Raw genomic sequence first — 27,493 nt, forward strand, 5'->3', positions numbered from 1 at the left:
GCAAAATTTTGATGAAGGGACCCTGGTATAGCTGTCTTTTATGAGGCTATGCTGGTACCTGTCAAATACAGAAATGTATTTGATGCTCACAGTCATCTATAAGATGGAACACAGGGCCCCCAATGGAGAAGCTAGAGAAAGCACCCAAGGAGCTGAAGGGGTCTGCAACCCTACAGGTGGAACAACAATGTGAACTAACCAGTACCCCCAGATCTCATGTCTCTAGCTTCATATGTAGCAGAAGATGGCCTAGTCGGCCATCACTGGGAAGAGAGGCCCCTTGGTATTTGCAAACTTTATATGCCCTAGTACAGGGGAATTCCAGGGCCAAGAAGTGGGAGTGAGTGGGTAGGGGAGCAGGGCGAGGGGAGGAACTTTCGGGATAGCACTTGAAATTTGAAATGTATATAAAGAAAATATCAAAACAAAACAAAAACACCTATTGACTTCCTAGGAAGAGGAGAGGGACCTGACTGAAGTAGAAATTATCACACGAAGAAAAGAGAAACTGGGCACTGAGGTTTCTCTGTGGATTCCCACAGGGACCAGAACAAGTCCCCTTCTTCTGGGAGGAGGGCTACACCAGCAGCACCACGTTTGTAGGATTAGACTGCGCCCTCTAGTGTTTGCCTCCGTGACAGTGCTTCCATAGTTCCTGGATCTGGGCTGGTGGAGACACAACTGGGTGGTGATGGGCTCAGAATCAAAGACACTATATATGCTTATGGAGGGAGCAGTGCGTGGCTTGGTGAGTAAGTCCCCAGACTTCAATGACAGACCGTTGGTAGATCAGCCCTGAACAATGTGGAAAATGCAAAAGATACACATGTAAAGTCAGAATGATCAGGGCCGGGGTATCGGCAGATGTGGATGGATGAAAACAGATGCAGGGACAGAGTTTCCAAGTCGGAAGGAAACTCTGAGGGTTATGATCACGATGCACCGTGTAAAGAAGCATGGATTAAGCCATAGATGAATGCATAATAGGGTGCTATGTAATCCTTTACCTAAGTCTCATGGCACTTGAAAATAAATGACTCAGGCCCGGATACTGAGAAAGGGAGAGGCCATATTGTATTTTTAACCCCCCCCCCCTTTCTCTGAAAACAAAACCATACATTCTGTTATTTCAAGGAGGAAAGTATGGAGATAGATTAGATTAGACTTCTCAGATTTGACCTAATGACTGAGATTCTTGTGATACTTTGGCTCCTCAAAGCGTTCTTCACAGATATAAGTGGGAAGACTGGCCACATGTTAAATGATCCACGGCTGAGAACCACATTACTTTTTCTGACGGAGGAAGGGACATAGGGCATTTGGCATTCACAAGACAAATCACAAGCCAGTAAACAAGATTATCAATACAATGAAAGAGTTTACAGTGTCTGCTTCTCCTTCCGCTTGGCCTTTTATTCCACGGATAAAGATGTGAAAAATGTTTGCATGTAGATGCCCCCATTTGATTATTGAACTCCGGATTCCATACGGACTCAGTGCAGTGATTTCTGCTGCTGTGTTCATTGTTGTTTTCATTATCAGCACAATCTGACACTCCTCATGAGCATAGATTCAAAGGTGATGCCGTTCTTTGAGAGCTATCGTCTTGTTACTACATGTTGCAGAACTTAGTAAAGATACATTTTCTTGGGGAATCCCACTATTTTTGTTATCCCTTAACCTGCTTTCTCTTTACTAGAGTGCTTCCATTTCTTTAATCATGTGTACTTGAAAAAAAATACCTTTGCCTCTTCTTAAAATATTGAATGCATATCAGTATACACCATGGCAAATTTCTTCATATTGCCCGATGCATTCTGTCCATATCAGTATCATTAATACAAGCAAGCTGCATGTCTCTGGATGGTGTTCCCTGTGTTAACTCCTGGGTAATTTGCATGCTTGATGCTTCCCTTAGATGGATGAGCAACCACCTGAGTGAGACAAGAAGTCCCTACCCTCATTTACACCAATTCTGAGAGGGATCATGTTACAGTTGAGTTTACTCCTTATCTTGAATTAAAACAAACAAACAAACAAACAAACAAAAAGAAACAGCAAGCAAACAAAATTTTATCATAAGCCTATATAATCCATAATGCAGGCGATTCACGCAAATGATAAATCCTACCATAGTAATCTTAAGAAAATAATCTCCCAAGCAATATCTAACACAAATGTTTCAGGTCAACACAGTTCTTGTTTCCAGAATGATTTTGTCCTCTGCCTCCATGGTGCTAATCTTGAACTACATGAGCCCTTTGCTCTCAGAATATAACTTCCCTAGTCCATTTCCCCCTTCATTTTCAAGGAGGCAACTGTTTGAAGTGTTCTGCTAATGTGAATATTTTAGTGCCTCACAAGGTAACAGAGTATGGTAGGAATTATAGAAGACAAAAGAAGCTGTGAGTAGCTTAATTTGAATTTTCTAATGGGATGGGCAAGATGAGAAGTGGAGGAATATATTTATAGATTAAAGGTTACACAGAAACCTGCAAGAAAGGAAGGGTTCGGTCATTTCAGATTCCATCCATGCTAGCCCTGTTACAAGCTCTGCAGCAGGAACACCTCCTCTCTGGCCACCTTGTCACACAGGAGAAAAGCAAAGTAGGGTCAGGTTATAAAATCCTGTTGTCACCATGTAAAAACAACTTTCCAAGAAATTGTTCTTTTGCAATTTACAAGGTACTGTTTCACACCCACATGCATACAACTCCCCCCAGCTCCCACCAGTGACCACATATTCTCTTCGCCAGAGACTATCTTTTCCTCCAGTTGTGTAGCTGAGGATGTGACATAACCAGGAGACATAATCTGCCTACCAGCCAATGGTATACTCTCAATGGGACAGCAAACATCATGCTGGTGTATCTGATGGCCACATTTTCAAAAGTCACTTAGTTGTGATGTACAGGAGCTGACATTGTAGATAGAGAATGTGTGTGAATGTATGTGTGTGTGTGTGTGTGTGTGTATACATACGTTCATGCATGTGCCCACATGCGTGTATTCTGGGGGTAGTGAAGGGTGTTGTTTGCTGGTGTGGAGCATCTGGGCCATGCATCAGAAGGTAAGTGTACTAAACCCTAGTTAACCTCCACATTCTCACCATGCTCACTTCCCAGGGCACCCCACTTGCTCATAGGCTGAACTATTTGCAACAGTGCTCAAATCAGAGATTTGCTCTTTACACAGGTCTGGCAGGCTTCAATGCCTAAGGCAAGAGACATCTTTTTGAGGTTACAGATGAAGGAGTGAAATGCAAGAAAGGAGTTTCCAATGTCTAGTTGAAAGCACTCTGCTCTAACAGCTTAGCTTTGCTGCCTGACTCTTCACTTTTGTTTCTTTGCTCATACAGCAGGCACTTCCTAACTAATGTCTGTCTAGTCATCCGCATGCACTCAGATAGACAATGAGACAGACAGTGTTCCCTCATTCCTTAAAGATTTCATTTTATTTACCTGTGAGTGTGTGGCAAAGAGATTTTGGATGTGAGTGCCATGTTTGCTGGGGAAAGTAGAGGCGTTGGCTCCCCTGAAGCCGGAGCTGCAGGCAGTTGTACCTAATCAGCTTGGGATCTCGGTAGCAAACTTAGGTTCTCTGCCAGAGAACTATATACTCTTTTCTCACCACTAAGCCATCCCAGGTCTGTGAAACATTTCCTAGATTGATTAATGGATGAAGGCTCAACCTACTGTGCATGGTGCTATACCTAGGCAGGTGGTCCTGGGTATGTACAAAGTAAACTGAGAGCAATAGAGAGAGCAAGCCAGTAAGCAGCCTTTCTCTGTAGTTTTTACCTCTGTCTCTAGCTTGAGTTCCTGCCCTGACTTCCCTCAGTGATGGGCACTGTTCAGGACATGTAAGCTAAATAAACTCTTTTCTACCCCCACAGCCTAAAATAAGAGAGACTAGAATTTTTTTTTCTGTTATCCATCAGTACCATACCATGTAACATCTGGTCAAATAACATTGGCAGTGTATGTGAGCTTGAAAGGCAGTGTTCTCTTCAAAGCACTGCAGGTTGCATTCCTCTCTGACTGTCCCCTGGGGATCTGCATGCTCACATCACCAGGGGAAGTCTCTGTCCTGGAGCTTTTCACCTCTGTGTGCTTGGTTAAGGGCTACTTCTCTCCAACAGCTCTTCCCAACTTCTTTTCACTACCTGATCCCCTTGGTGGGACCAGCATTTGAAGAGAAGCTAATCATTGTCCAGCAAGGGTAACGATACATTGTCAGGACCCCCTGACCCCAAACATCTTTACTGTAGTCATGTTTATGCTTTAAAAAGAACAAAAATAGAAATGTTTATAAGTGCTAAGAGAAGAAATAACAAACGCAGACTGGAGTCATCAGCTTGGTTGGTTTGTTTGTGAAGACAGTTTTTGCTAATTATAGTCATCGCACAAGGGCTGTATTATTATACTGACCATATGTAATTAACCAGACCTTCCTCCCTCTCTGTATGAAAATAGAATGCACAGCAGTTTTGCCCATGTCACGGTCCTAAGCAAGTTCCCTTTTAGCCTTCAGTAGACACAGTGCAGAATTCATCTTTTCTTGAGGAGTTCTCAAATCTCTATATGGCATTAAATTTAATAGGGCTAGTATATCAAAAAATAGAATTATAATTATGGAAAGTCAGTTAAAAGGGAGGGTGAATGGTAAAATGAAATGAGATTTTTAATGGCTTGCCAAGAGTTATAATTAATGAGATGGGGATTTGGCCATGCCTGTGACCTTCAGGTAAGAAGCAGACAGAATTGTCTGTGAGTGGGTTCAGGAGGAGAATGCTTTTGCAAAAGTAAGGGATTACCTCCACCTTGCTAACTCTGCCTTCCCATCCTCCAGGAAAGGAGGCAGCTTTGAGGCCCTATCAAGTGCACTAGAGAGTCATCGGAACAGCAGAACTGTGAGATCCTGGAGCCCATGGAAGAAAGGCATTCTGTTGTCACTCAATACCTCTGCTTGATGGGCTACTTGGAATTGTGCTCAGAACATGAAGCTGCTTTTCATGACAATCTTAATTAGTGGGTCTGACCTGCTTCAGGGTCTGTCTTGTACTTCGATTTTCTTTGAACACTAGTTGCAAACAGAGGAAGAAAAAAAAAATAACACAATGCAAGCAGGCTCGCATGCCCAATCCATCCCATGGCTCAGCTTCTTTACACACCACATGGGCTCCGGAGGCTATGAAGAATTGTTTTTCTCTGATTAAACACAAGTCCCTTTGAACTCCATGGGGGTTCGTTTCCGCTTATACTTTCCTGTAACTCATTATGGAGTTATCTTCTTATTCTTTTTTCCTTCTTCTCTGGGTTTGATTTGTAAGCTAAAGTGTCAAAAAGTCAGCCTGCCTCACCTGCTGTCTTTTTTTATTTTTTAATTGAAAAAAATCTATCAAATTTCATACCCTAAGGGACAGGGAAGCAGAGATCAATGTCTCTGTTTGCAATCCCCATTCTTTTTTTGTTTGTTTGTTTATGTACTAAAATTGGTTGACTAGAAGACAGAAGCAAATGAGAACAAATGTCTAGCAATGGGTGTATAACGGAGGTTAGTGATGCATCTAAGCACCATGCCCAGAACTTTCCTTTCCTCGTAGCCCAGGGGCAAGAAATGGAGTTGTCAAGGTAGATGAGGACTTGGCTGGGAATGGGATTCTGGAGAAAGTTCTGATGAGGGAGCGTCTTAGCATCTTTATAGGGGCTGGAGAGAGATGGCTCAGTGGGTAAGAGCATTGACTGCTCTTCCAAAGGTCCTGAGTTCAAATCCCAGCAACCACATGGTAGCTCACAACCATCTGTAATGATATCAGATGCCCTCTTCTGGTGTGTCTGAAGATAGCCACAGTGTACTTACATATAATAATAAATAAATCTTTAAAAGGAAAAAGAATCTTTATGTCTAGAAACAGAATTCAATTTGGAAGCACGCAAATGTACATATGGAGAAAAATGACATGCTGGTCTGTGGGTGGGATCAAACAATTAGATTACTTCTTAGATCAATATCATGGCGATTACTCATTGTAAAGTTCTTCTGTGAACTATAGAAGTTGTGGGTAATTAGAGGATAAATTGAGTATATGGGGTTTGTTTATTCATCTTTGTTTATATTCATTTGTTTCTTTGTTCAGTGATATATATGTCAATTTTCCTGACTCACTAACCCTGTTCTTCTTCTGACCTGCCCCTATGGGTACCCTATGTACCACCTTAGTAAAGACTGTCTGTGTCTTGGCATCTATCAAATCTTTTCTTTCTGTTCATCTACTCCAGAGTTGCAGAAGCAACGAACATCCACAAGTCGTATACCCACTGGGACTTCTAGAAGGCTGTTCTGTTCCACTCAGTCCTGTGAGAAGGAGTGTTTGGATTGTTCCCCAGCCTGCTCTTTGTTTTTACCACCCTATCTCAGAAGAGGAACTGTAGATGGAACAGCTATATTGCAAAGCATGGGTACCACCCAAAGATCCCTAATCATTTAATACAGCATGCCCCGAGACTTGCTCCCTTCCCTCACATCTTCCCCAGACTCCCTGCTGCCCTGTCATCTGCATTCTGTCTTCTGGGATTATACCCTATAGGTCAGCCATCATAACTTTTAACAGTTCATGCAATTCAGGTCTTCCTTCCCCTCATATATACACGTTGGCTTCCCAGGGGTTTGCAACAGGAAATGAAGACAAATACACACTGCTGATTACTACAGATCTTAATTATTTAGAACCCAGATAAACCCACTCTACAACAATATAGTTGAGTATTGGCAGTCATGACCATATTACTGGTGAGTCGAGATAATGACTAACTTTTTAGTAGTGAGTTTGTATCTTTGTCAGAGACAGAAAACTGGGTCTTTTGCTTTGACTTGCAAGATAGCACATGCCTTGCCTCCCTCTCAGTGCTTCTCTCCCTGCCCCTCCCCCATTCAATTACCAATGGATCCACTCACCAAGGAGCACCTTCTGGGATATTTGTACAAATAGCTACATCCATGTAGCTATTTGTTTCTATCCTTATTCTGTCTCAAATGTCACCTGTGGAAGGTGTCCGCTCTGTGTACTCTGTTTCACATTCATCTATGTCACGCTATGACCCCACCTCCTTCTCTGTAACCATCATGGCATTTACTGTCTTTCATTGATCTGCCTCTCTCATTGGGTGTCTCAGGCTGTGAGGGCAGCAGTAGTCTCTGTTTATTTTCCTGTGCTGTCTCTAGTTTCTAGAGTGATGTGAAGTATTGACTGTATAAAAGGTTGAACTGATGTCTAGCCATGGTGTCTGGTGGGGCCTGGTCTACTGAGCAAACGTTAGTGGGATGGGGCAGCGACCATGATAAAATACAGTTACAAAGAAGCTCTGAGCTGTGAAGCCCCTGAAGTCTTCTGGGAAGGGTCAGGACATAAGTATGTGAGTGTGTCAAGAACTAAACAGGAGCTTTGGAATGAGACTGTGACATAGAATTCACAGCACCCTAAGGAGCTCGGGCATGCCATAAATACAGTTTCTAGTTTATCTTCCTGATGGCTGTGTGCTCTGCTGGGACAGAGGAGTGGCTGTTATACAGCTAGGCTTATGGATCGTGTCAGGTTCGTACCTGGAAATGAAAACAAGCACAGATTCGCCAAAATAAACCTAAAGAGCAGGGCAGAAGAACAATTTCATTTCCTCTCCACATCTCTTTGTGGACCTCTTTGTGGTACTCAATGATTTGAGGGAGTGGGGCAGGCAGAGAGCTCTCTTGGGGATGCTAAGCTGGGGCAGAAGTCCACCTCTACTGGAAATAAGACGTCTGAAGCTGTAAATATCAGCTTTATGTTTCATGTTCAGAAAGATTTCCTTTTTAAAGCATCTGGGGTGTTTAGATTGAGGCTGCTGCTACCAAACAAGCTGGGAACAAGGCATACCTCTTTTGGGACTATGGATAACAGTAACCAGTAGGCTGTGCAAGGAGCCCCAGACAGCTTGGTCTCTTCTCTCAGACGAAATGGAACAATGCAATTAGCTGAGGTTTCAAATGATTTTGTGTCACTGCTGAGAATGAGCAATGATTTTTTTTTGTTGGTTTTATGAAATGATTCTGGGTAATGATAGTGTAATGATTCTGTCCATGGCTCTCGTTTCTGATAGAAGAGAGGAAAAATTCTATAAACCCATTGGCATAAAGCATTCTGGAGTCCCCACTGCCAGTGGTTGCCATATGGTATGTGATAATGTAGATAGGGCTGGCGATCCAGGCTCTTTCTAAATCTGTAGTGATTACTTATGGAGCTAATTTCATTGGGACACAACCATGTCCATAGACTGTGATGACCATGTTTATAATACATTAGAAGAAGACTTTAACATGCAAAGCCTAAAACATTTTCTATTTTATCTTGTCTCAAAAAAGCCCAAACACCCCAAACATACAGATCTACATACCATGCAAGATCATGGTGTGTGTATGTATAAAACATTATACTGTTATTTATAGTCCCATAATATGCATGTCTTGTTCCCATCTTTCTTAATAGCAACATCCCCAAGCTAAACACCCCATATGCTTTAATAAATTTTTTGAACACACACACATACACACACACACACTGTGTGTATGTATTACAGAGATGTTACAGATAATTGACTTTTTAGCAAGAGACATAAACAAACAAACAAACTCTGGACATGTCTACTCAAATGTCTTAGTAATGGATACAAATAATAGCTTGCTGAAACTCACACAGCTAGGTATCACCACAGATGTAGCAAGTGTCCAGATCACCAGATACCTAAACATTATCTCATAGCATCCAGCAGTGATTGACAGTCACAATAGTAAAGTGCTTCATCCCATCACTTTTATGGTGGTCTTTTTGGGGGTGGGATGGGAGAACAGTGAAAAGTAGCCGTGAGAGCCACTGAACAGCAGACTGTGGTTCTGCCTGTATCCTGAGAACAAAGAAAGCCAGTGTAAGCAGACGGTACAGCTTGACAGCTGGGGATTGGCTGCATTTGAGTAAGTCCATATGTTGGGGGGGGGGGTTCATGGGGCCAACCGAGTCCAGGAATGTGATTTCTTCTCTCTGTGTGGCTTTCATAATGAATTGGGGCACACATGGCAATGGATGTAACTGTGCTCATTTTCAACTCCCCTGAAAGATTTATCTGTTACAGACTGCAGTCTAGCTTTCTTTCCTGAATATTAGCGGTGCTTACTCAGTAGAATAATGGGTATTAGAATGAAGTATGAGTTAATTATTGTATACTGTTGGTGATTTACCTTTTTTTATGCAAGTGTCTGAAGAAAAAATAAGTATCGAATCTGTCTTATTCCATTCCTAAAAGGGGGAGTTCTATAACTCGTATGAAGGGACATAACAATGAATGTTACTAAGTATGTGATGGATGGCATTGCCCTGTTTTGCAGTCATAAACCTGTCACCTCCTAGAAAGAAGGTGGTTGCCTTGGGTCTCAAGAGACTGGAGGTCTCATAAATCTATGGACTAGCCCCTAAAGGTTTATATGTTTAATTTTATTTATTTTTCTCTATATTTTTAAATATTCAACATAAAAGGTTTCACTGTGACATCTTTATACACACATAACATTGGTCTTCACTTTTACTCATCCCTTACCCCAACTCCTTCTTTTTAAGACCTTTGAAAGATTTTTAAAATTATATGTATATGTGTGTGTTTGGGGAGAGTATCTGCACACAAGTGTATGTGCCTATAGGAGCCAGAAGAGGGTGTTGGATCTCTTGGAGATAGGGTTGCATGTGGTTGTGAACCTCCTGATGTGTTTTGTGATACCAAGCTCAGGCTCTCTGCTAGAGTAGTATGCATGCTTAATCTCTGAGTTATGTCTACCTTCGTCCTTTTACTATTTCTATGTCTGTCTGTTTATGTATACATGTATTTGTGTATGCAGTTATAGATACATGTTTGCGTCTATCATCTTCCTATCTATAAAGTATCTATCTGTCATCTATCAATCTATTATCTCTTATTTGCCTATTATCTATATCTATCATCTATTCTATCACATATCTATCATCTATCAATGTATTATCTATTAATCAATTTATTATGTATCTCACTATCTGTAATTTATTAATCTATCATCTATTGTTTGTCTATTATCTATGTCTATCATCTATTCTATATCACTATCTATCTATCATGTATCTACCATCTATCAATGTATCTATTAACTATCTATTATCTATCTATCTATTTATCTATCTATCATCTATATCTGTAATCTGAGTAGCATTTCCACATGAAAGAAAGTCTGTGACACTGAATATTTGCACCTCTGTGTCTTGCTTTTGTCACTCCCTCTTTTTCCCTCCCTTTAAATATCTTATCACATCACACAGCTTCCTTCTACATTTAAACTTAGTTCCTTTGTGTGAAAGAAAACACATATGGTGGTTTGAGAGAGAATGTCTCTCATAGGCTCACCTATTTGAACAGGCAGTCATCTGTGTCAATTGGTATTGCCTTTGAGATTTTAAAGACTGGAATTTCTCATTGGTGTTCTAGCTTTGTGCTCGTGGCTTCATGATGTGAGTCCTTAGCTGGCTGCTCCAGTCTCTGTTTCTCCTGCCATGCCTAATGCTTCCCTGTGATAATGATGGACACGTATCATTCTTTAACCATATGCCTAAATGAACTCTTCCTTGTATAAGATTTCACAATCATGGCATTTTATCAGAGGGACTTAAAAGTAACTAATTGAGCATGTAATAGTTGTCTGCATCTGGCTTATTTCCCTTAGCATGATAATGTCCATTGTGATACTAGTAAAGAGAACTTGAATCTCTTTTTAACTTAAATAATTTAATTAAATAATTAATTGTAAGCATTAAATTATCAAACATTTAATTTAAATAATCACCTAAGTCAGTTAGTAATTTGCATATATCCCTGACTCATTTAAACCAACTAATAGTATTTGAATACCATACAGAAAAACATATGCAGTTTTCTTATATACAGTGATTATCATAAAAAGAACAGATGACTTATAGGAAATTCCAAGACTTCCACATTTGATAATCAACAAGAAAGACTTGCAATACTATAAAAACTGTTACTTTTTCAAACATGTTTTCCTAAACTGATAGTATGTTGATTAAAATTATCAGTGATAAAAGGTACCATCCTTGTTTGCTTTCTATGGCTGAGATAAACACCATGACCACCACCAATAGGTAGAGGAAAGGGCTTATTGTTTTTTTTACACATCTCAGTCCCAGTCTACCAATGAGGGATGTCAGTTCAGGAACTAAAGCAGGAGCCGGGGAGGAATGGAGGATGGTGCTTACTAGCTTGCTTCTAGTTCATATTCTGCTACATTTCATGCCCACTAAGAGCCATTTGTCTAGAGGTAGCATTGTCCCTGTGGGATGTGCTCTTTCGCATCCATTGCTAATCAAGAAAATGTCCCACAGACAGACACACGGGATAGCCTGAATGAGGAATTGTACTAACAGTAGTATCTTTCAGAGGTTCTGTAGTTTGTATCAAGTTGATAACACTAAGCAGCACAGATGCATCTGACAAATTCCAGGAGATGCTGTAGACTGTTTGGTACACATAGAACTCTGTTCTCCCCAAAGTCATAGTTAATAAAGTGTTTACAAAATGTCAATTACTTACTTTTGCTTTCATATCCGGTTTTAATTGAAGGACTATCTACTGGGCCTGGATCATCTGTCTGGAATATCTATGTTCATATCTCTCTAGCCCATCCAGAGATCATACTGAGACAACATAGCTAAAGGCAACCATGTATACATTGGATAATGTAAATCATACAACATAGATTAATGTTCGCAGGTCAATTAAGGGAAAAACAGTAAAACCAGACAGGAGGACATTTCAAGGACTCAGTTAAAATCTGGTTTCTTTTTGAGTGCATTTTGTCTAAATACCTTTGACCTGGTGAATTAGCATGTTAAGAAACAACTTTTAACTTCATTGATTCACCCCAAGGTATAAAGATCTGCTCATGAGCTTCTGGACAAACTTGGCATAATTCAAAGGACTATTTGTTTCAACAATGTGTGTGATGAATGGGGGAAGTTTTGATTGTGATAAGCCACTAATTCAATCTTACTGGCCTCAATGGTAGTTGGTTCAGAAAATGTCTAGTTCATCTATTTTGTAATCATAGATCAAGATTCCTCTGGGTTATCCAGAAAGTTTGCTTTTGCAATTTTTGATGGGTATTGTGCCACCTGGACACTAGATATGTACAGGGTTGGAGTTTGAGATGTGGCCACTCTAACTGAAGAGGTAAAGTATGAGAAACACACTGGGCATGTGTAGGAAGAAGGCTGTGTATGCAGTCCTTGGTGTGCAGACATGAGGACTGGAGTTTGATTCTCGAACTCATAGGAAAAGCTGGGCATGGGTGCATACACTTTAATTCCAGTGCTGTAGAGATAAAGAGAACTGATTGTTGGTGCGTGCCTACCAGAAAGCCTAGACTAATCAGAATATTTCAGTTTCTGGCAAGAGCGTGCCTCAAAAAACACCATGTATAGCTCCTAAGAAACCAAGGCTAGCCTCATGTATTCACAGGCACCCTCACACATGTGTATGCCTATACATTTCACATCCCTGTACAAGCATGCTCTCTCTGCCCCCAAAGACTATACTCATTGAACTTCAAATACATTCTAGATAAGCAATAAAAATAGCACATCGAGATTTATTTGGGTAACATCAAAATATTCTAAGTAAATTGAGTTAAAGTCTAGAATTAATTTACCTACTTATTAGCCTTATTATGTGGCCAGTAAAAATTTCCAAATGGCATGTATAATATTTTTTTGGACAGAACTTCAGGAAAGCACTTATTACCTTCATTTATCCTCATGGGACCCATTAATATCTTCTTCAGCTTACATTTCTTGTGTATGCATCTATTCTTTTGAAGCTAAATTATAAATGTGACTTTGTTTCCTAGTCAGTAACTACAGTAGTCTCTTTTATACAGCAGGGACTTAATAAATATTCATGACCACATAAATGAATAACTGGAATTCCCACAATTGTTTTTGCAGATTGTCATAATGATAAGTTCTGGGAAAAATGTGGGCCTGTCTTAGAAAACATGTTCCCTTCCAGATCTAGTATGTACCTGGAACTCAACTACTCAAAGAGGCCACCTTGGGACTTATTAGACATTTCTCCAAGCAGGGAGACTTCTTTTAACAATGTGGTGTGTCTCTTGAGTTCTCATAGCTTGCTTCTGAATTCTGCAGAGGCGGTATATTACATTGGAGTGTGATTTCCAGGTAACATGCAAAAGAAAAAAACTGAACATAAGGATTGTGGATGGGGCAGAAGGGGAGCACTGTGGCTTAAGCAAGTGGAGTTTTTAAAGCTGAACTTTGATTGTGAGTGTGGCAATGTGAATCTCAGTTGATTATGTGAACTAAGCAGCCTTCAAACACTTCTCTGCAATCCCTGATATTACTTAGAGCTGATTGGCACTCTTAGTCCTAGCCAGACTTGAAGTTATTGTGGCTTACATGGCAGCCTTTCTGGCTACTCCTAGCATGAGGGTGGGAAGGGAGAGGTGGCAGAGGAAGATAGTACCCATTAAATAGAAAGTGCACATTTTCCTGATTCTAGTCATATTAGCAGCGTTTGTAATTCTAAAGTCATAAATCTAAAGGAAATTACTTTTTAATGTCCCCTGGCACAACATTAAGATTTTGCAATTAGATTTTATAGCTTACAGTCATATGTTATGGGTCACAATGCAAAATGAAGAGTCTTCTGCAGGACAGACTCACAAATTTAAGACAGACAGTCTGGGCACTAGCTGTATCAGAGACGGCTGGTGGTTTCAGGCTAATTCTAGCCTAGAATTTCAAGGTCTCACTTTGTATATGTATTCCCACTACTGTTTTCTAACATGTTGGTCATACATTGCTTCTTGTGAGCGTTACTAGCAATTAAAACCAGCGGCCTGCCAAGTTGATCCATATCTTAAGGAAATTGCTTCGAGTGATTTAGTAAAATTGAAAATTACAAACATCTAAAAAATTCTAAGAAGAAAAGGCAAGCCTATTCACAAGATGTTCCATGAAGCATCTTCCTGAGAACTTTGTATTATTCCCTCTTGACAGGTATGTCCGAGTGAACCATGTAGAACTTAGAAGTACCTGGGCTACTAGTTGCCTGAAACACTTCCAATGTTGATGTTTAGCTCCTAAGTTATTTTAAGTATTTGTCATAAGGGTAGAGAGATTATAAAAAATGAAGAGAATCTCAGATTAAGAGTGGTTTCACAAGGTAGTGAACCTTCCCAGCTATTAAGTGAGGAATGGTTGGTCCCCTATGAAATATTTTGTTCTGACTTTCTTCTAGATAGACACATCCATGAGTTTTGAGGGGTTGAAGTCCTTGTGAGTCAATTTTTAGGGGTGATTCTTGTTGTGTAACACTGATTCCTGCTCAAAGGGAACTTGACTTTGGCATATGACATAGGATTTTGTCTAGAAGAGTGAACTATAAGAGAAAGGGTAACATTTAGCCAGCAGGTTACAATAAAGGAAACCAGCACAAACATGCTGTCCTATTCTTGTTATGGGCTTAAAACATTTCACTCCCTTGGTTTTTAATCATAGTCTTAGCCTAGATTATGTTGATAGGGCAAGTTATGTAATGCACTGAATCTGCAAATGAACTTCACAAGAGAAAGAGCCTTGCCAACTTTAAAGGGTACTAACTATCCTTGAGGTAAGATTGCTATTTTATACCTTAGGAAAAGTGAGCAAAAGGCTTTCCAAAATGTTCTGTGTTCCCAACCCTGCAGTCTATTTTCTGGTGTGCCAACAATAGCCATGAGCCAGCTCTTACACTTTCAGCAAAGTGTCTGGTTCCCTTATCGCCCATGTGCTATACTTACACATCAGGAACTTAGGGTTAACTGCATAGATCTGTAGCTACTGAGCTCAACTTATTCAATCCTGTCTTTTTGCAGAACCTTGCACATCTCAATAAAGCAGATCTGTACATGGTGGGCATTTTCATCCTTAATATTGACAAGACATTTGGATTGTAAAACCTGGAGAGTGGACATGGTAAATGCTGTGTGTGTGTGTGTGTGTGTGAGAGAGAGAGAGAGAGTGTGTGTGAGTGTGTGTGAGTGTGTGTGAGTGTGTGCATCATAGCATTAACATAGAGGTCAGAGGACAGCATTGGGTACCAATCTTTGCATTCCACATTGTGTGACAAAAATGTCCCTTGTTGTTTATCACTGAGTAGGCAAGGAAACCTGGCCTCAAATCTTCAGAAGATTCTTTGCCTCTACCTCCTACTTTTCTGTAGGAGTACCGACATTATAAATGTGTGCCTGATGTGTAGGAGTTTCTGTGTGGCTTCTGGGCATCAGAAGAACTCAGGGTGTCAGACTTGCATGAGCCTTCTTCCCAGCTCTGAAAGTGCTCCCCTTCAGATCCTAATTAGCATTCAGATTTTTTTTTTAATATTAACAACAGGAAAAGCAGTGGCTGCGGTGTGCAGGCTGAAGGAGCCCAGCTTCCCGAGGTTGCGATTCACTATTGCCTAGTCTGCAGTTGAAAACCAAGCGGGTATTGATTTTGCTTGACTATGTATCAATAGGACCACAGGTCCTCCTGAAATGAAGAGGTTGCTGTCTTTCCTTTCCCTGCTTTGGAAATGTGCTGCTGCATTTTGATGTCTGTTAGGTTGCATCACAGAGCTGCATGGCTAGTTGAGTTTCTGTGTCATTGGTTTTTGATCTAAGCGTGACTTCTCTCGCCGTGCCTCAATTTTCGAATCTATGATGAAGCAGCAGTGAGAGAAATATGGAGATTCAGAGTCATAGCTTTGCTAACAGGACCTAGAACCAACCGTCCTGCAGAGGGTTTGCATTAGCTAGCTTGCAGCTGGTGGTCCTATTAAACATTCTCTACGCATATCTTCAATGGCAGAGAGTCAGGCAAGTAGCTTCAGGAGACATGCACATAGTAGGTTTAGCTTTATGCTACAACATCTTCATCTCATGTGTGTCGCTTTCTTTCTGTGGCTTAGGGAAGATTCTCCTATTATCCCCTGTCCTCACTGAGCATTCATTGTGATTCTAATCCCAGCCTGAATTTCAAATTTGTATAGATTTTTTTGAAACATTTTCTCTGTCCCCACAATAGACTGAAGAGTGAAAGAGTGAGGGAGGAAATTGGAACTGACACTTGCCAGTCCTTATCCACCCTTATCCATTTTGATAAATCAAGCAAGGTTGGGCTGCTTAGAGTTAGTGCTGCAGGCTGTCGCCCACGCAGCCTGGATTCACTGTCATGTTTGGATCAAGAGCTGCTCCTCAGCACAAAGATCCCCCTTTGTGGCCACATTTTCAGATTTCAAAAGATTCTCAGCTTAGGGCATCATTACCTAGAATGCTTTTTGCTTGTTTGAGATAACTTATTTTTTCCTATTTTTCCCTCATGTGTAATGAAGGGGTACTGACTTGCATATGCCTATTCAGCATGCATTTTAAAGCCCCCCAATTACTTTTGACAAAATTTATTAATTCATGTTGCTAAAAATAGTTTTCTTGAAAGTCTAAGCAACATTTCTTTTAAAAGCAGAAATTGTACACTTTTGGTAAAATATTGACAAAATATCACACCTGAGCTTATGTCACCATGAGGCACACAAATTAACATGACTGACTTTGGTACATAATCATTAGAGGACATGTGCCAGTATTTATATTTGTATTAAGCTTAGGTTTTCCAGGGTGTTCCTCCAGTGTCACAAATGATACAGGAGGTATTCAGTTTGAATTTGTAGATTTTGTGTCACTTCCCTTCCTACAATGGCCTCCTTAGCCATTTTATTCAAGTCCCCTTTTGTCATATAAATCTTCCAGTAGTATCAGAGGAGGAAGGAGTGCTCTGGGCTGTTTCTCTCTCTACTTTCTTCTTTGTCTCTCTTGGCCAACTGCAAAGCTTGTTTTCTACCCACTGCCCAGGCTCTAGAGTCTCCTCTCTTGACCCACATTGACTTAAATTTGCCTAGATACTCTGTTTCTCTTCATTTTATGCATCTTTGATGTCAATATTGATAATGACTTGTTGCTGTCATTGACATTTGTTATCACAAAAGTAAATTGTATAATTTATGATGACTGGATTGCTTAGTCATTCTCATGTTTATTAGATAGGCCTAATTAGATATGTCCTGTGTCTCATAGCACATGCATGTGTATGTAAATGTGTATATTTGTGTATTTACGTGTCCATAGGTATTTTTGTGTACATGTATATATGTATGTTTTTATATGTGTTTTTATGTACACACATATTTCTGATCGCTGATACCATATACATTTCTTCAATTTAAGGTGTGTTTTCAGTTGATCTCTGAGATTCCTCTTATAATGCTATTGAGTTAGCCATACTATCTAGATTATTGTGATAATTACAACTTCAAACTGAGTTGGAAAGCTTTACCTTTTTGTCTGAAATAATTGCTCAAATGTTTGCATTATATATTCCTTATGGATTTTGTCTTAATGCACACGAACCCAATCTTGTTGCTTCTCAAGCATGCCACATGTTGGAGATCATTATCCAATTAGTTGATGTGCTGTTAATAGCAAATTAGCACAACTAAATAAGCTCTAAAGTATTTCTTAAATTGAGAACACTAGATAGAGTTGTATATGTTGGCTGGAAGTGACATAGTTATACAAGAGACATTAAAGGGAAAAGGACTGACTTAGGAAGGGAATAAGGAAATGTAAAGAGAGGAGATTGTGGGGGAATTCAGAGACCTGGTCTTCAGGGGAGGATAGTGCCTTATGACTCTGGCCTGCGGGGAACTCTTAGAGGCTGTGGTTTCTCATGCAGGGAAATAACGGTATATGGTGTACAAAGTTGGGACAGACCAAGAAGGAGAAGAGAGCAATGGACAATCATAATGAAGAAATGGTACTGTTTGGTCAATGTTAAGTGGGTGTTGACTGAAAAGGAGACAGTTTGTTTTTTGGAGGGGCTGGGTGGGCATGAAGAGTACATTTGAATTTCGATTAATGAAATAAAGCACTGACTGATAGATTAATTCATTTTCTTTCTTTCCTCAGCTTCTTGATGTGTCTTGAGGTGTTTTCAGAAGCGCCACTGTTTTGTTGTTGTCTTTGTTGTCCCTCAGACTAGAAAGTCAACCTGAAGTGATTCTCTTCATGTCATTCCTGTTGGGCTTTGATCCTCTTTTAATTGGTGGATGCATGGCAAACAAGCTAGCTGATGGTTTTCTGATATTTGTAATAAGTTTTCATGCATTTACTTGGCTTGTATATCACCAACCAGCAGCAGCAAGGTCAGCCTTGACTTTGTGATTTTTTTTTTCCTCTCTTGTATTTGGAAAAAGAAAATGAGTCCTCAGCTCTGGAGCCTGGAAATTACTGTGGATGAAGTGATACACTCTCTCCAGCCTGCAAGACTCTTTGTGGGTTTCAATCTGAGTGCTGATGCTTTGGAACTTACATATCATGTCAGCTCTTCTGGTCTGGGTGATTATGAAAACATCTCTGCAGTCTGCCTTCTACCTGTCAGCTTTAGTGGGAGATTTTCTCATGGTTGCTAATCTATGATCTGTCAGGAAATCAAGTCATGCCCCCTGAACATTGACTCCTTGGTTTAACCTGAAAATGTTTCTTTAATTTTTCCACCTTGGTCTCACTCTAATGATCAGTCTGAGTAAAGAGACCTTCACACACCTCTTGCATTTCATTTCTCTTTTCATGCCTGCCACCTAAAGTCTTTGGTATTTAGTGTTTTAATATCTAGTGCCTTATTCTCCCTCTCTAAACTTTCCACAGCACCCTCTCTGTCAGTGTCCTGTGTCTATTTTCAGGATCTTTGATTCAGTAAGTTAAGTGCTCATTTGAAAATTTGTAAAAGTTTTCTTGTTACATTTGTTATCAAGTCCAAACTGAATGTGAGTTTCCCTATAGCTTTTGTGTAAGTATGATTTCCAGTCCAGTGTTTCTTAAGCTGCTATTACTTTCTTTTTTCTGGATTCTTCCTGCTTAATTCACTGACTCTTGAATGGACTCACTCATCCTTAGTCTTTAAATTCAGACCTTACTCAATGGGCATCATATGACAGACAGGCAGAAAAGGGGGAGGGGGAGGGAGGGAGAGAGAGATTGAGAGAGAGAGAGAGAGAGAGAGAGAGAGAGAGAGAGAGGAACCATGGTCATTATGTTGGAGAGGTGTGGGTAGGTAGATGAAGTAAGGCTAGAGGGAAAACATGGTCTTTATGTTAGAATAAACATGGTTAGATGGTGGGCTGGAAAGATGGCTCAGCAGTTAAGAGCACTGGATGCTCTTTCATAGGACTTGGGTTCAATTTCCAACACCTACACAGAGACTCACAACTGCCAGTAACTCCAGTTCCAGGCAACCCAGCCTCCTCATACAACATACATGAAAGTAAAATACCAATGCATATAAAATAAAAAGTAAATAAAAATCATTAAAACAAAACCAAATGTATTTTTTTAAAATGTGGTCTCTTTATTGGAGAAAGCATCACTACATGAGATCAGGACAGTGAAATACTGTGGTCTCCATATTTCTCCCATGCCTGTTCCTCCATGACATCTGCCCTATGATTCTGGATGACTCATTCCTTCCATTGGGCCCAGTAGCCTCTTCATTCTGTAGTTGTAAAATTCCTACAGCCCTATAAACACTTATAAACTATATTTATGTTTATAGAGATATTAACACTATTGCCCTAAGCGCATTATAAGTTCTTAGAAGGATCATTTGCTAATAAAGTTTTATAGTACTGCTATCTTGTATTTACATAGTTTTAAATGAATAGTTGTTTTAATCAATTTGTGGTAAACATGGAAAAATGTGTGCAAAATACCAAAAAGAAACCAGGGTAGCATTTACATTAAATTTTCAAAAACAAGATTTCTATAATCTTAGACCAAAATACCTTTCAATCAATATCAATTTCCCAGTAATTGATAATGAAGATATTTTGCTATCCACCCCCAAGGCTACCTCTGCTTCATGTGTTACGTGACAAATTTTCCATAGTAGATCTGTTTTTATCTTCAGTGTCTGTTGAAATATGTTATTGCCTTTCTTTCAACTGATAATGCATTGGTTTGACAGTTGGCATATGCCCATTTAGTCAGTATGATATTATTCAAACACTAAATCAAAGAAAACGAGCATCTGATTATATGGTTGGTTGCCAAGGAAGAGGAGAAGGTATCCTGAAACTGGCAAGCAATGCACTGCATGCTTCCTCAGTGCCAGGAAAGAGGCATGGTTCAAAGGAGTCGTATATTGCTCTTAGAGATCTCATTTTATCACAATGAGACCCTGTGCCCAGACAAAAATGGGCAACTCCCTTTTTCCTCAGGGCTTTCTCTTCTCTACTTGATCTTCTCTGGAAAGCCCAATCACCATGTCCTCTACATGAGGAATGTCACATAGTGACATTTAGTGAAGTCACAGTGAATCTCCCTTTCTCCAACCTCTGTGCCACTGTGCCTGGGCAACCTGAGAGGAAGCCAGACTCAGAATCATAAGATGCTAGGCTGAAGGCCTTCTAAGACGAGTTAACGGTGCTTGTTTAAAAAAGTGCCTGTATCTTTAGAGTGGCTGTTTCCTGATTTCCCTTAGAAATAATGCAAATGAGTGCTAGGAGTAACTGCAAATTTCTCATCTATAAAGGACCAAATGAGTTTAACAATTCTAATGGCAGGGCCAAAATAGAAATCGAAACGACCCAGTATGGAAATACTTATTTGGAAAGGCAATGATACCCATGCTTTGCCCTTGATTCTAAGCCCTATGGGGTTAGGGAGTATGTAAGCCTCAGCCCTGGAGTCTCACAAGAAATGGTTATTCCCATTCTGGATGGGTCCTGTGAATGCTCATCTGCAACCAAAGGAAATCACACATCTGGCTTGTAAATCACAGCCAAGCCTTGCTGTCTGCATTGTTCTTTATTGGGTGGCCGCCCTCTGTGTTTTTCAGGTTAATGTATGAATTATGTGATGTCCTGACAAAAGGCTCAAGGGGCCTCTCATGATGGCACCAGGGAACCACCAAGTCTCCATCTCTCTGTCTGCTTCCGGACCTGGCCTCTCTGCCATCCTGGAGGCAGGTCATACTTTAGGTTTTGTTTCATTTTTTTGTTTTTACCTTTTTTTATTTGTTTCTTTTTTGTTTCATGTTTAGAAATTGGCCCCTGGTTACGGGAGTTCAGAGCCGAGAATGCTGTGGATTTCTCAAGGTTAACATTTGACCCAGGACAGAAAGAACTTGTCGTAGGAGCGAGGTGAGAGATGCTGTTTTCCCTCCACAGGCATTTTCTGATTTCACTGTACATCAATGCGGATACCTGGGTTTCTTGGCTGAAGTCAATGTGTACTGAATAATGTAATTTTATCTAAGAATGTACTGCTATATACATGTCATGGGGTCCATCCTCAGAGAGGGAACACATGTGCGCCTCACTGCAAGCCTGGGCCAGCACCCCCTCCCCCGAGCTCCAGCAACTCTTTAGATCTGAATTCATGAAAGAAGTTAGCCCAGAATTTCAGAAGAGATTTCTAGCAGGGTTCTGCTCTTTAAAGGAGGTAAAGTTACTTTAGACATGAGAAAAGGGAGTAAATAAATATTCAGAGCCATGGACCCTGTGGGAGATAGGCCTCAGTTTCCAACCCAGGCAGTCTGATCCAGTGAAACATCTTCTTGACCTATCTGCATGTTTATCCAGAAAGTTCTAGAGACCACAGCCAGCCCTCCATGTGCTTCTGAATACCCTCCATTGTCATTTTGGGGACATTGAATTGCCCATTGCCAGGAAGCTGAGAAATCGAGGGTAATTCTTCATGATTCTGCTCACCCTGAGGAGAGACAGCAGGTTTCTTTGTGGAGTTGGTATCTGTGTACATCTGGAAACAGGAGCCCAACCCACACATTTAGAGTTGTCTCCCTCATCCTCTCTGATATCTCCTCTGAACATGTGTGTAATTCCTACACTCAGAAACCTGCTATATATATATATATATATATATATATATATATATGAATTCCTCCGGAACCAGAGGAAGGCACCTGGAGCAACCGGTTGTTTGCCTCTCTGTCATATGAAATGCTTTTCTACATTGTAAGATAGCAATTTTAGATCGAGAGTTTGTAAAATTCCTATATAGACCTGAGTGAAGCTCAATTTAAATTATGTTCTGGGTCTTCTAGTTAAACATAGTATGTCTCCTAGAATCATCTTCTTTCAGATCCTATTCCAGAGCATTGGGGAAGATGTGAGGGGTCGTGGGCTCTATACACCATTGCTCCCCTGTAGGTTCTGAGGAGCCCTAATATATGCTCCAATGTTTAGTTATGTAACCAAATTGTCAGAGAATGGGTAGAAGGTGGCCTGCAGTCACAGTGCTGGCTAGGTGGCAACTTGGATGAAAGTGTGGGTGTGAGCCAGCCAGATTGATTCCTGGTGCCTTTTTCCTCACTCTCCCATCGATAGGACAACAGAGTTCCTGATATTAATCTCAGCCTACTCTTTAACTGAGAGTGTGGGCTGTGTATTTGCAAGGGTTTTAGGTTGGCCTCTTGGCGTCTAGATTTTTCTTTTCCTTTTGAAACTACAGTTAACAAAATTGTCTTTTATATAATGACTGCTCTTGGGAGCACCATTGGATAAAAGTTGAGTGTCTGGTTTGACTGCCAGCATCTGCCTTGATGTCTCAATGCCCTTCATAATTTCCCAAATGGTCTAGGCCTATGGAATTATTTAAACTTCCCCGAGCTATTAAGTGTATTCTCTTGGCTCTGGGATTAGGTTTGACTTTTTCCAGAATACTGGCTACTGCTCAGTCAGCCCATGCCAAATTTTCTTTCTGTGGATATCTTTTTCTTAGAGTAGGTCCTGACCCAATATCCTCTACTGGTTTTGAACCTCCATATTGCCTACTTTACATAGTTCCCTTAGTACCCAAGGCTCGATTGTTAACACTGCAGTGTTAAGGGTATTGTATTATTTCTTTACACGTTTCACCCTCTCCCTAGATAACAGATGTGTCAAGCCATCTTTGTTTGGTTGGTTTCCTACAGTGTAGCACATTTCCTTCCTCCTTGTAGAAACCCAAAGACTCAGTGACAAGCTTAACACTAAGATTTGACTTGTAACATTGCGTATGTCTGAGAAAATTTTGAGAAAACAGATTTAGAATGACCTCAGCTTATTCCACATAGTTACATTTGGAACAAACATGAAAAGGTAATGGGTTATATATCTCAAGGCTTACCCAAGTCTCAACTGTAACCCAAGCAGAAGAGGCCCTTTCCTCAAAAGCAGGTACAAATATGTCTCAAACAGTGTTGATCTTATATCCCTCAGTTATCTTTCAAACCATTTTTAAAGGCTTTCTATTAGCTTGACTCAAGAGTCTCCACCATCTACTGGAAAATTTGGCATTTGGTCAAGATACCAGCTTCTCTTAAGTGATGTAAGAGGATACAGAGTAAACCATAGATTGTTACAAGCTTCTGTGCCTGCTCTGGATGCAGTAGTAACTAGGGATGGTTCTCAATGGAAAACTATCCTTGGTCATCTTCACCTGAGCAGCTCTGCTGTTCTCCCTAGCATTGTTTTCGGTGACCAGTAGCCGAGTCACCCTGGTGGGCAATGTGGTGTGGTTTCTAGAATAAAGACGACTCAATAAGGTATGCTCAGTGACACCTGAATTTCAGGTAATCAAAACATGATATTTTATAGTAAGTATGCTTCGGGGGTCTGGAGACCCTAGGAAGAAGTCTGTAATTTACAACAATGTTTAATACATTGTAGCTACTTGATAACTGAGAAAGAGAGGGCTAAGCTGGACTTCCCAAGCTCTGTGACCCAAAGCCGGCTTCTGAGCCTAGTTTTCTTATCTTTAAAGTTAGTATGATTATTATCACCCCTTCCAGCTATTGTAAGGATTAATGAAATAGTCCATTGCAGACTCTAGCTACATTAACAAGCTCCCAGCAAACCTGCAATGTGACGAAACCACGCACTTTCCAGATGAGTCCACATTCATACACATCAGCATTTCAGGCAGATAACCCCAAAGGAAGAAGGGAGAAATTTCATAGAGGAAATTTGGTGGAATTAGGCTCAAAATGTTTGAGAGGGAGTCTGACCACTTATTAAACTTTAAAAATAGCCTAGCCCTCAGGTTCTTATTTGGGAAGGAATGACCTAGCAAGACACATTTGTATAGCATGTGTTTTTCAGAAACCAGGAATGGTTTAAAAATATGAGCTTACAGGATTTTCCACATTTCCTTCTAGGGAAGATGTTGCTTTCCTTTATACCATTGATGCTCTATGTCACCAAGATTTGAGTCAAAGATCCTTAGCACTCTTTGATAAAATGAGCTCATTGTGCTGAAGAAGGAAAAATAAGTCCTCAGGCATACTGTGCTTGTGTATAACTAGAAGGGATATGAATAGGAATCCATGCAATTTCCAGAAGGATTCATTCACTAACGATTTCCAAGGTGTACATTGACTTTCACATGTATTTAAGTGCATTGGTCTTGCGCACACCTGACTCGCCAGCAAGAACGACGCTGCAACAGGATCCTTCTGCACACGTTTATTGGGAGAGCATTGACTGCGTAGGCGAAAGACCCCCAAGTCCAGAACTGGTGCTGCTTATATAGGCCTAGGAGAGGCGTGTCTCACACCCGGATTGGTTATGCATGGGTTATGCTTACCACCTCACTTGCATGTCTACATCTGATTGGTTAAAACCTCATCTTGGCAAAAAAAAAAAAAAAAAAAAAAAAAAAAAACTTTACTGCCTATGTATGCGTGGTGGCCAGCAGTAGCCAACGCCACCCTGCAATGGCACATGTGGCTTCCCACACATTGGTGTTCAAATCCTGCTTTAATCTTGCTTCTTTACAACTTAATACTGTTCACCTTTGCATCTCTCATACTTGGCCATCTTCCCTTGGAGGAAATGTGGAAACTGCTGCAAGACGTTAGGGCAGCAGCACTTGCAAAGACAGCCACAATTCACCTTTCCAGTATTTGCTTCTGGTATTTTACTTCCTTGTGTTTCTTTTCTTAGTATAATGTGTGTCTTGTGTATGTATATTTCTTGTCACAAAACCTACCAAAATCAATTTCATGGAATGAAAGAAGAAAGGAAAATCAATCAAAAGAATGTGCAATCACTTGTGGTGTTTGTGTGGATAATTGTAAAAGGAATGGCAGTAATAATACTACACAAGCTAAAAGACTCAGTTTTGCTGTAGATACAAATGTAGCAACAGATGTAAAGAGAGGGTGATAACATTTATATTTTGCAAATGAGTTCTTCTTGTGCCTTGGATTCAGTCTTAGGGGTGACAAGCAATAATCTCAAGACACAGTCATCTGTGCGACACGTTGAATTTGAATGGTGATTATGTATGATACTTGACATGATGTACACAGTGTGGTGTGTAGTACTGGTCACTTTCTAGTTAGCTACATTTAATACTACAAAATGCTGAGCACTTGTCATGAGAGAATCCATCATGAAAACTTCTATAGGGCCTTCGCCATTGAACAGTGAAGACATCGAAGGTTTCCTTTGGGGCTATTTGGACACTTCTTCAAGATGGCTCTCAAAATGAAAGCATCATTTCATCTGTATCTTTTTAAAGATGTTTTTACTTTAAATTCTATTTGTTTCATATGCTATTGATTATTTACTTTCCATATTTAACATCCCAGACTTTTATTCTTCTTCTACAGTCTTCATTGTAATGTAGACATACCCAGTGAGGGGTACATTTTTACCTGCTGTGTTTTAGTCAGAATGGACCAAGATAGTGCTCACAAACCAAGCCTCATCCATAGTCCAGCTGACTCAACCACTTGTTATGTATAGTGCTGAAATTGAAACCCAGAAGTCAGTGTATCAGATAATAACGTCGACTGATATCAAATTTAGTGACTTATTTTTCTAGAAATATTTGGGTTTTATTCTACCAGAATTCTATCAGGAAACAATAATACTATGACCACACCAGGTAGACAGATGCTGGGTCTAGATAAGTCTCCTAATACACATGATTTGATGAGAAAACAACCAATAGTGCCACACCTTACACGCCTGCCTTCAGTGTGGATCAGTGCATAGCATCGTACCTTGTACACTGACCTGGTGTCAGGGCCACTTTATAGATACCTATTCTGCACACTTGATCATTACAACTCACACTTGACAGAAACACGGAGAAGTCTTTTTATCAGTACACCTTTTTAATCAGTACATATTCTTCTAGATAGCTGATGATATCTCTATTCCTGCATAGGAAAGAGTATAGATTACCAATCAGCCTTGCCTTTTGCTTTGTTCTGATTTTTTAACAGGAAAAAAAAAAGTCAAAGTCATTAATTCAGCTGAAAACCTGAGTGCTCCTAAGGAAAAGGTTAATTTTCTTTAGAAATCATGGGGATTGGTTGAATAATTTCGGTGTATTTTTAACCATTTGTTTCCCTCATGTTCAAAACTGAGAATTAAAACTGAAGGAAATAGTCACACACTTTCCCTCTGGCCGAATTTGCTTTATGTATCCAGAACTGCTAAAAATCTTAGACACCTTAAAATTCTGTGTTTACAGAGGACTTTCACTGATTCATGTTCTGTATCACAGACCACCAACAGTTTAGCTTTTTAATGTGCATGTCTGGGAGATGAAAAAGGACATATTCATAAATTGTTCTTTTAAGCAAGAAAACAATCTATAGAGTTGGTTAAACTGAGTCTTCCTAGACCATGGTTACCTAACAGTTTCTAGCAGGGAGAGCAGGTTCTCTTGATGGTTTGTCTTAAGCTGATTCTAGCTTTTCCCATGAGAACCCAGGGCACTGGAGTTTTGTGTCCCTAATAACCTCCCAATGAATTATTTTAAGTGAGTATATGTTCTCATAAGACTATGCCAACTAACAAGGCAGGCTTCTGTTTAATTAAAATCAGGGTTGTTTTTTTTTTTTTTTGTTAGTTTTGTTTTGTTTTGCTTTGTTGTTGTTTTTTTGTTTGTTTCCCCTCCTCACAAAACAAACCTTCTACTACTATGTCTAACGAAGGCGCATCAGGGAGAGAGGCTATTTTAGATTCAGGTAAAGTTCAGTTTTCTAAAATTATCTAATACCAGTCTCTGTGGTTTTTTGTTTGTTTGGGTTTTTTTTGTTTGTGTGTTTGCTTTGTTTTTTTTTTTTTTNTTTTTTTTTTTTTCAAGATAGCTGCAATCTTTGTGTTTGCTTTAAAACTTTACTGGAGATTTAACTTGCTGGAAGTATTTTACCATTAAAACCAAACATAGAAATGCTTATAGGATCAACAGTTCAGTTTCCAACAGACATGTCTCTTCCTGATTTTGGAGGATGTATTTTAGTTGAGCTTATGAAATTAGA

General features: G+C 40.0%; 1 protein-coding gene across 3 annotated transcripts in view; it reads left to right on the forward strand.

Annotated features, from left to right (window-relative positions):
• The window catches only part of Sema5a (semaphorin 5A), a 437,549-nt gene that overhangs the window by 184,845 nt on the left and 225,211 nt on the right, over positions 1-27,493 (forward strand). For all 3 annotated transcript variants that reach the window (XM_021182965.2, XM_029469705.1, XM_029469704.1), the window contains one exon: positions 21,254-21,353. In XM_021182965.2, coding sequence (XP_021038624.1) covers positions 21,254-21,353 — 100 coding nt within the window. The remainder of the gene's footprint in view (positions 1-21,253; positions 21,354-27,493) is intronic.

The sequence above is a fragment of the Mus caroli genome, chromosome 15 (genome assembly GCF_900094665.2).
Source record: "Mus caroli chromosome 15, CAROLI_EIJ_v1.1, whole genome shotgun sequence".
Taxonomy (NCBI): domain Eukaryota; kingdom Metazoa; phylum Chordata; class Mammalia; order Rodentia; family Muridae; genus Mus; species Mus caroli.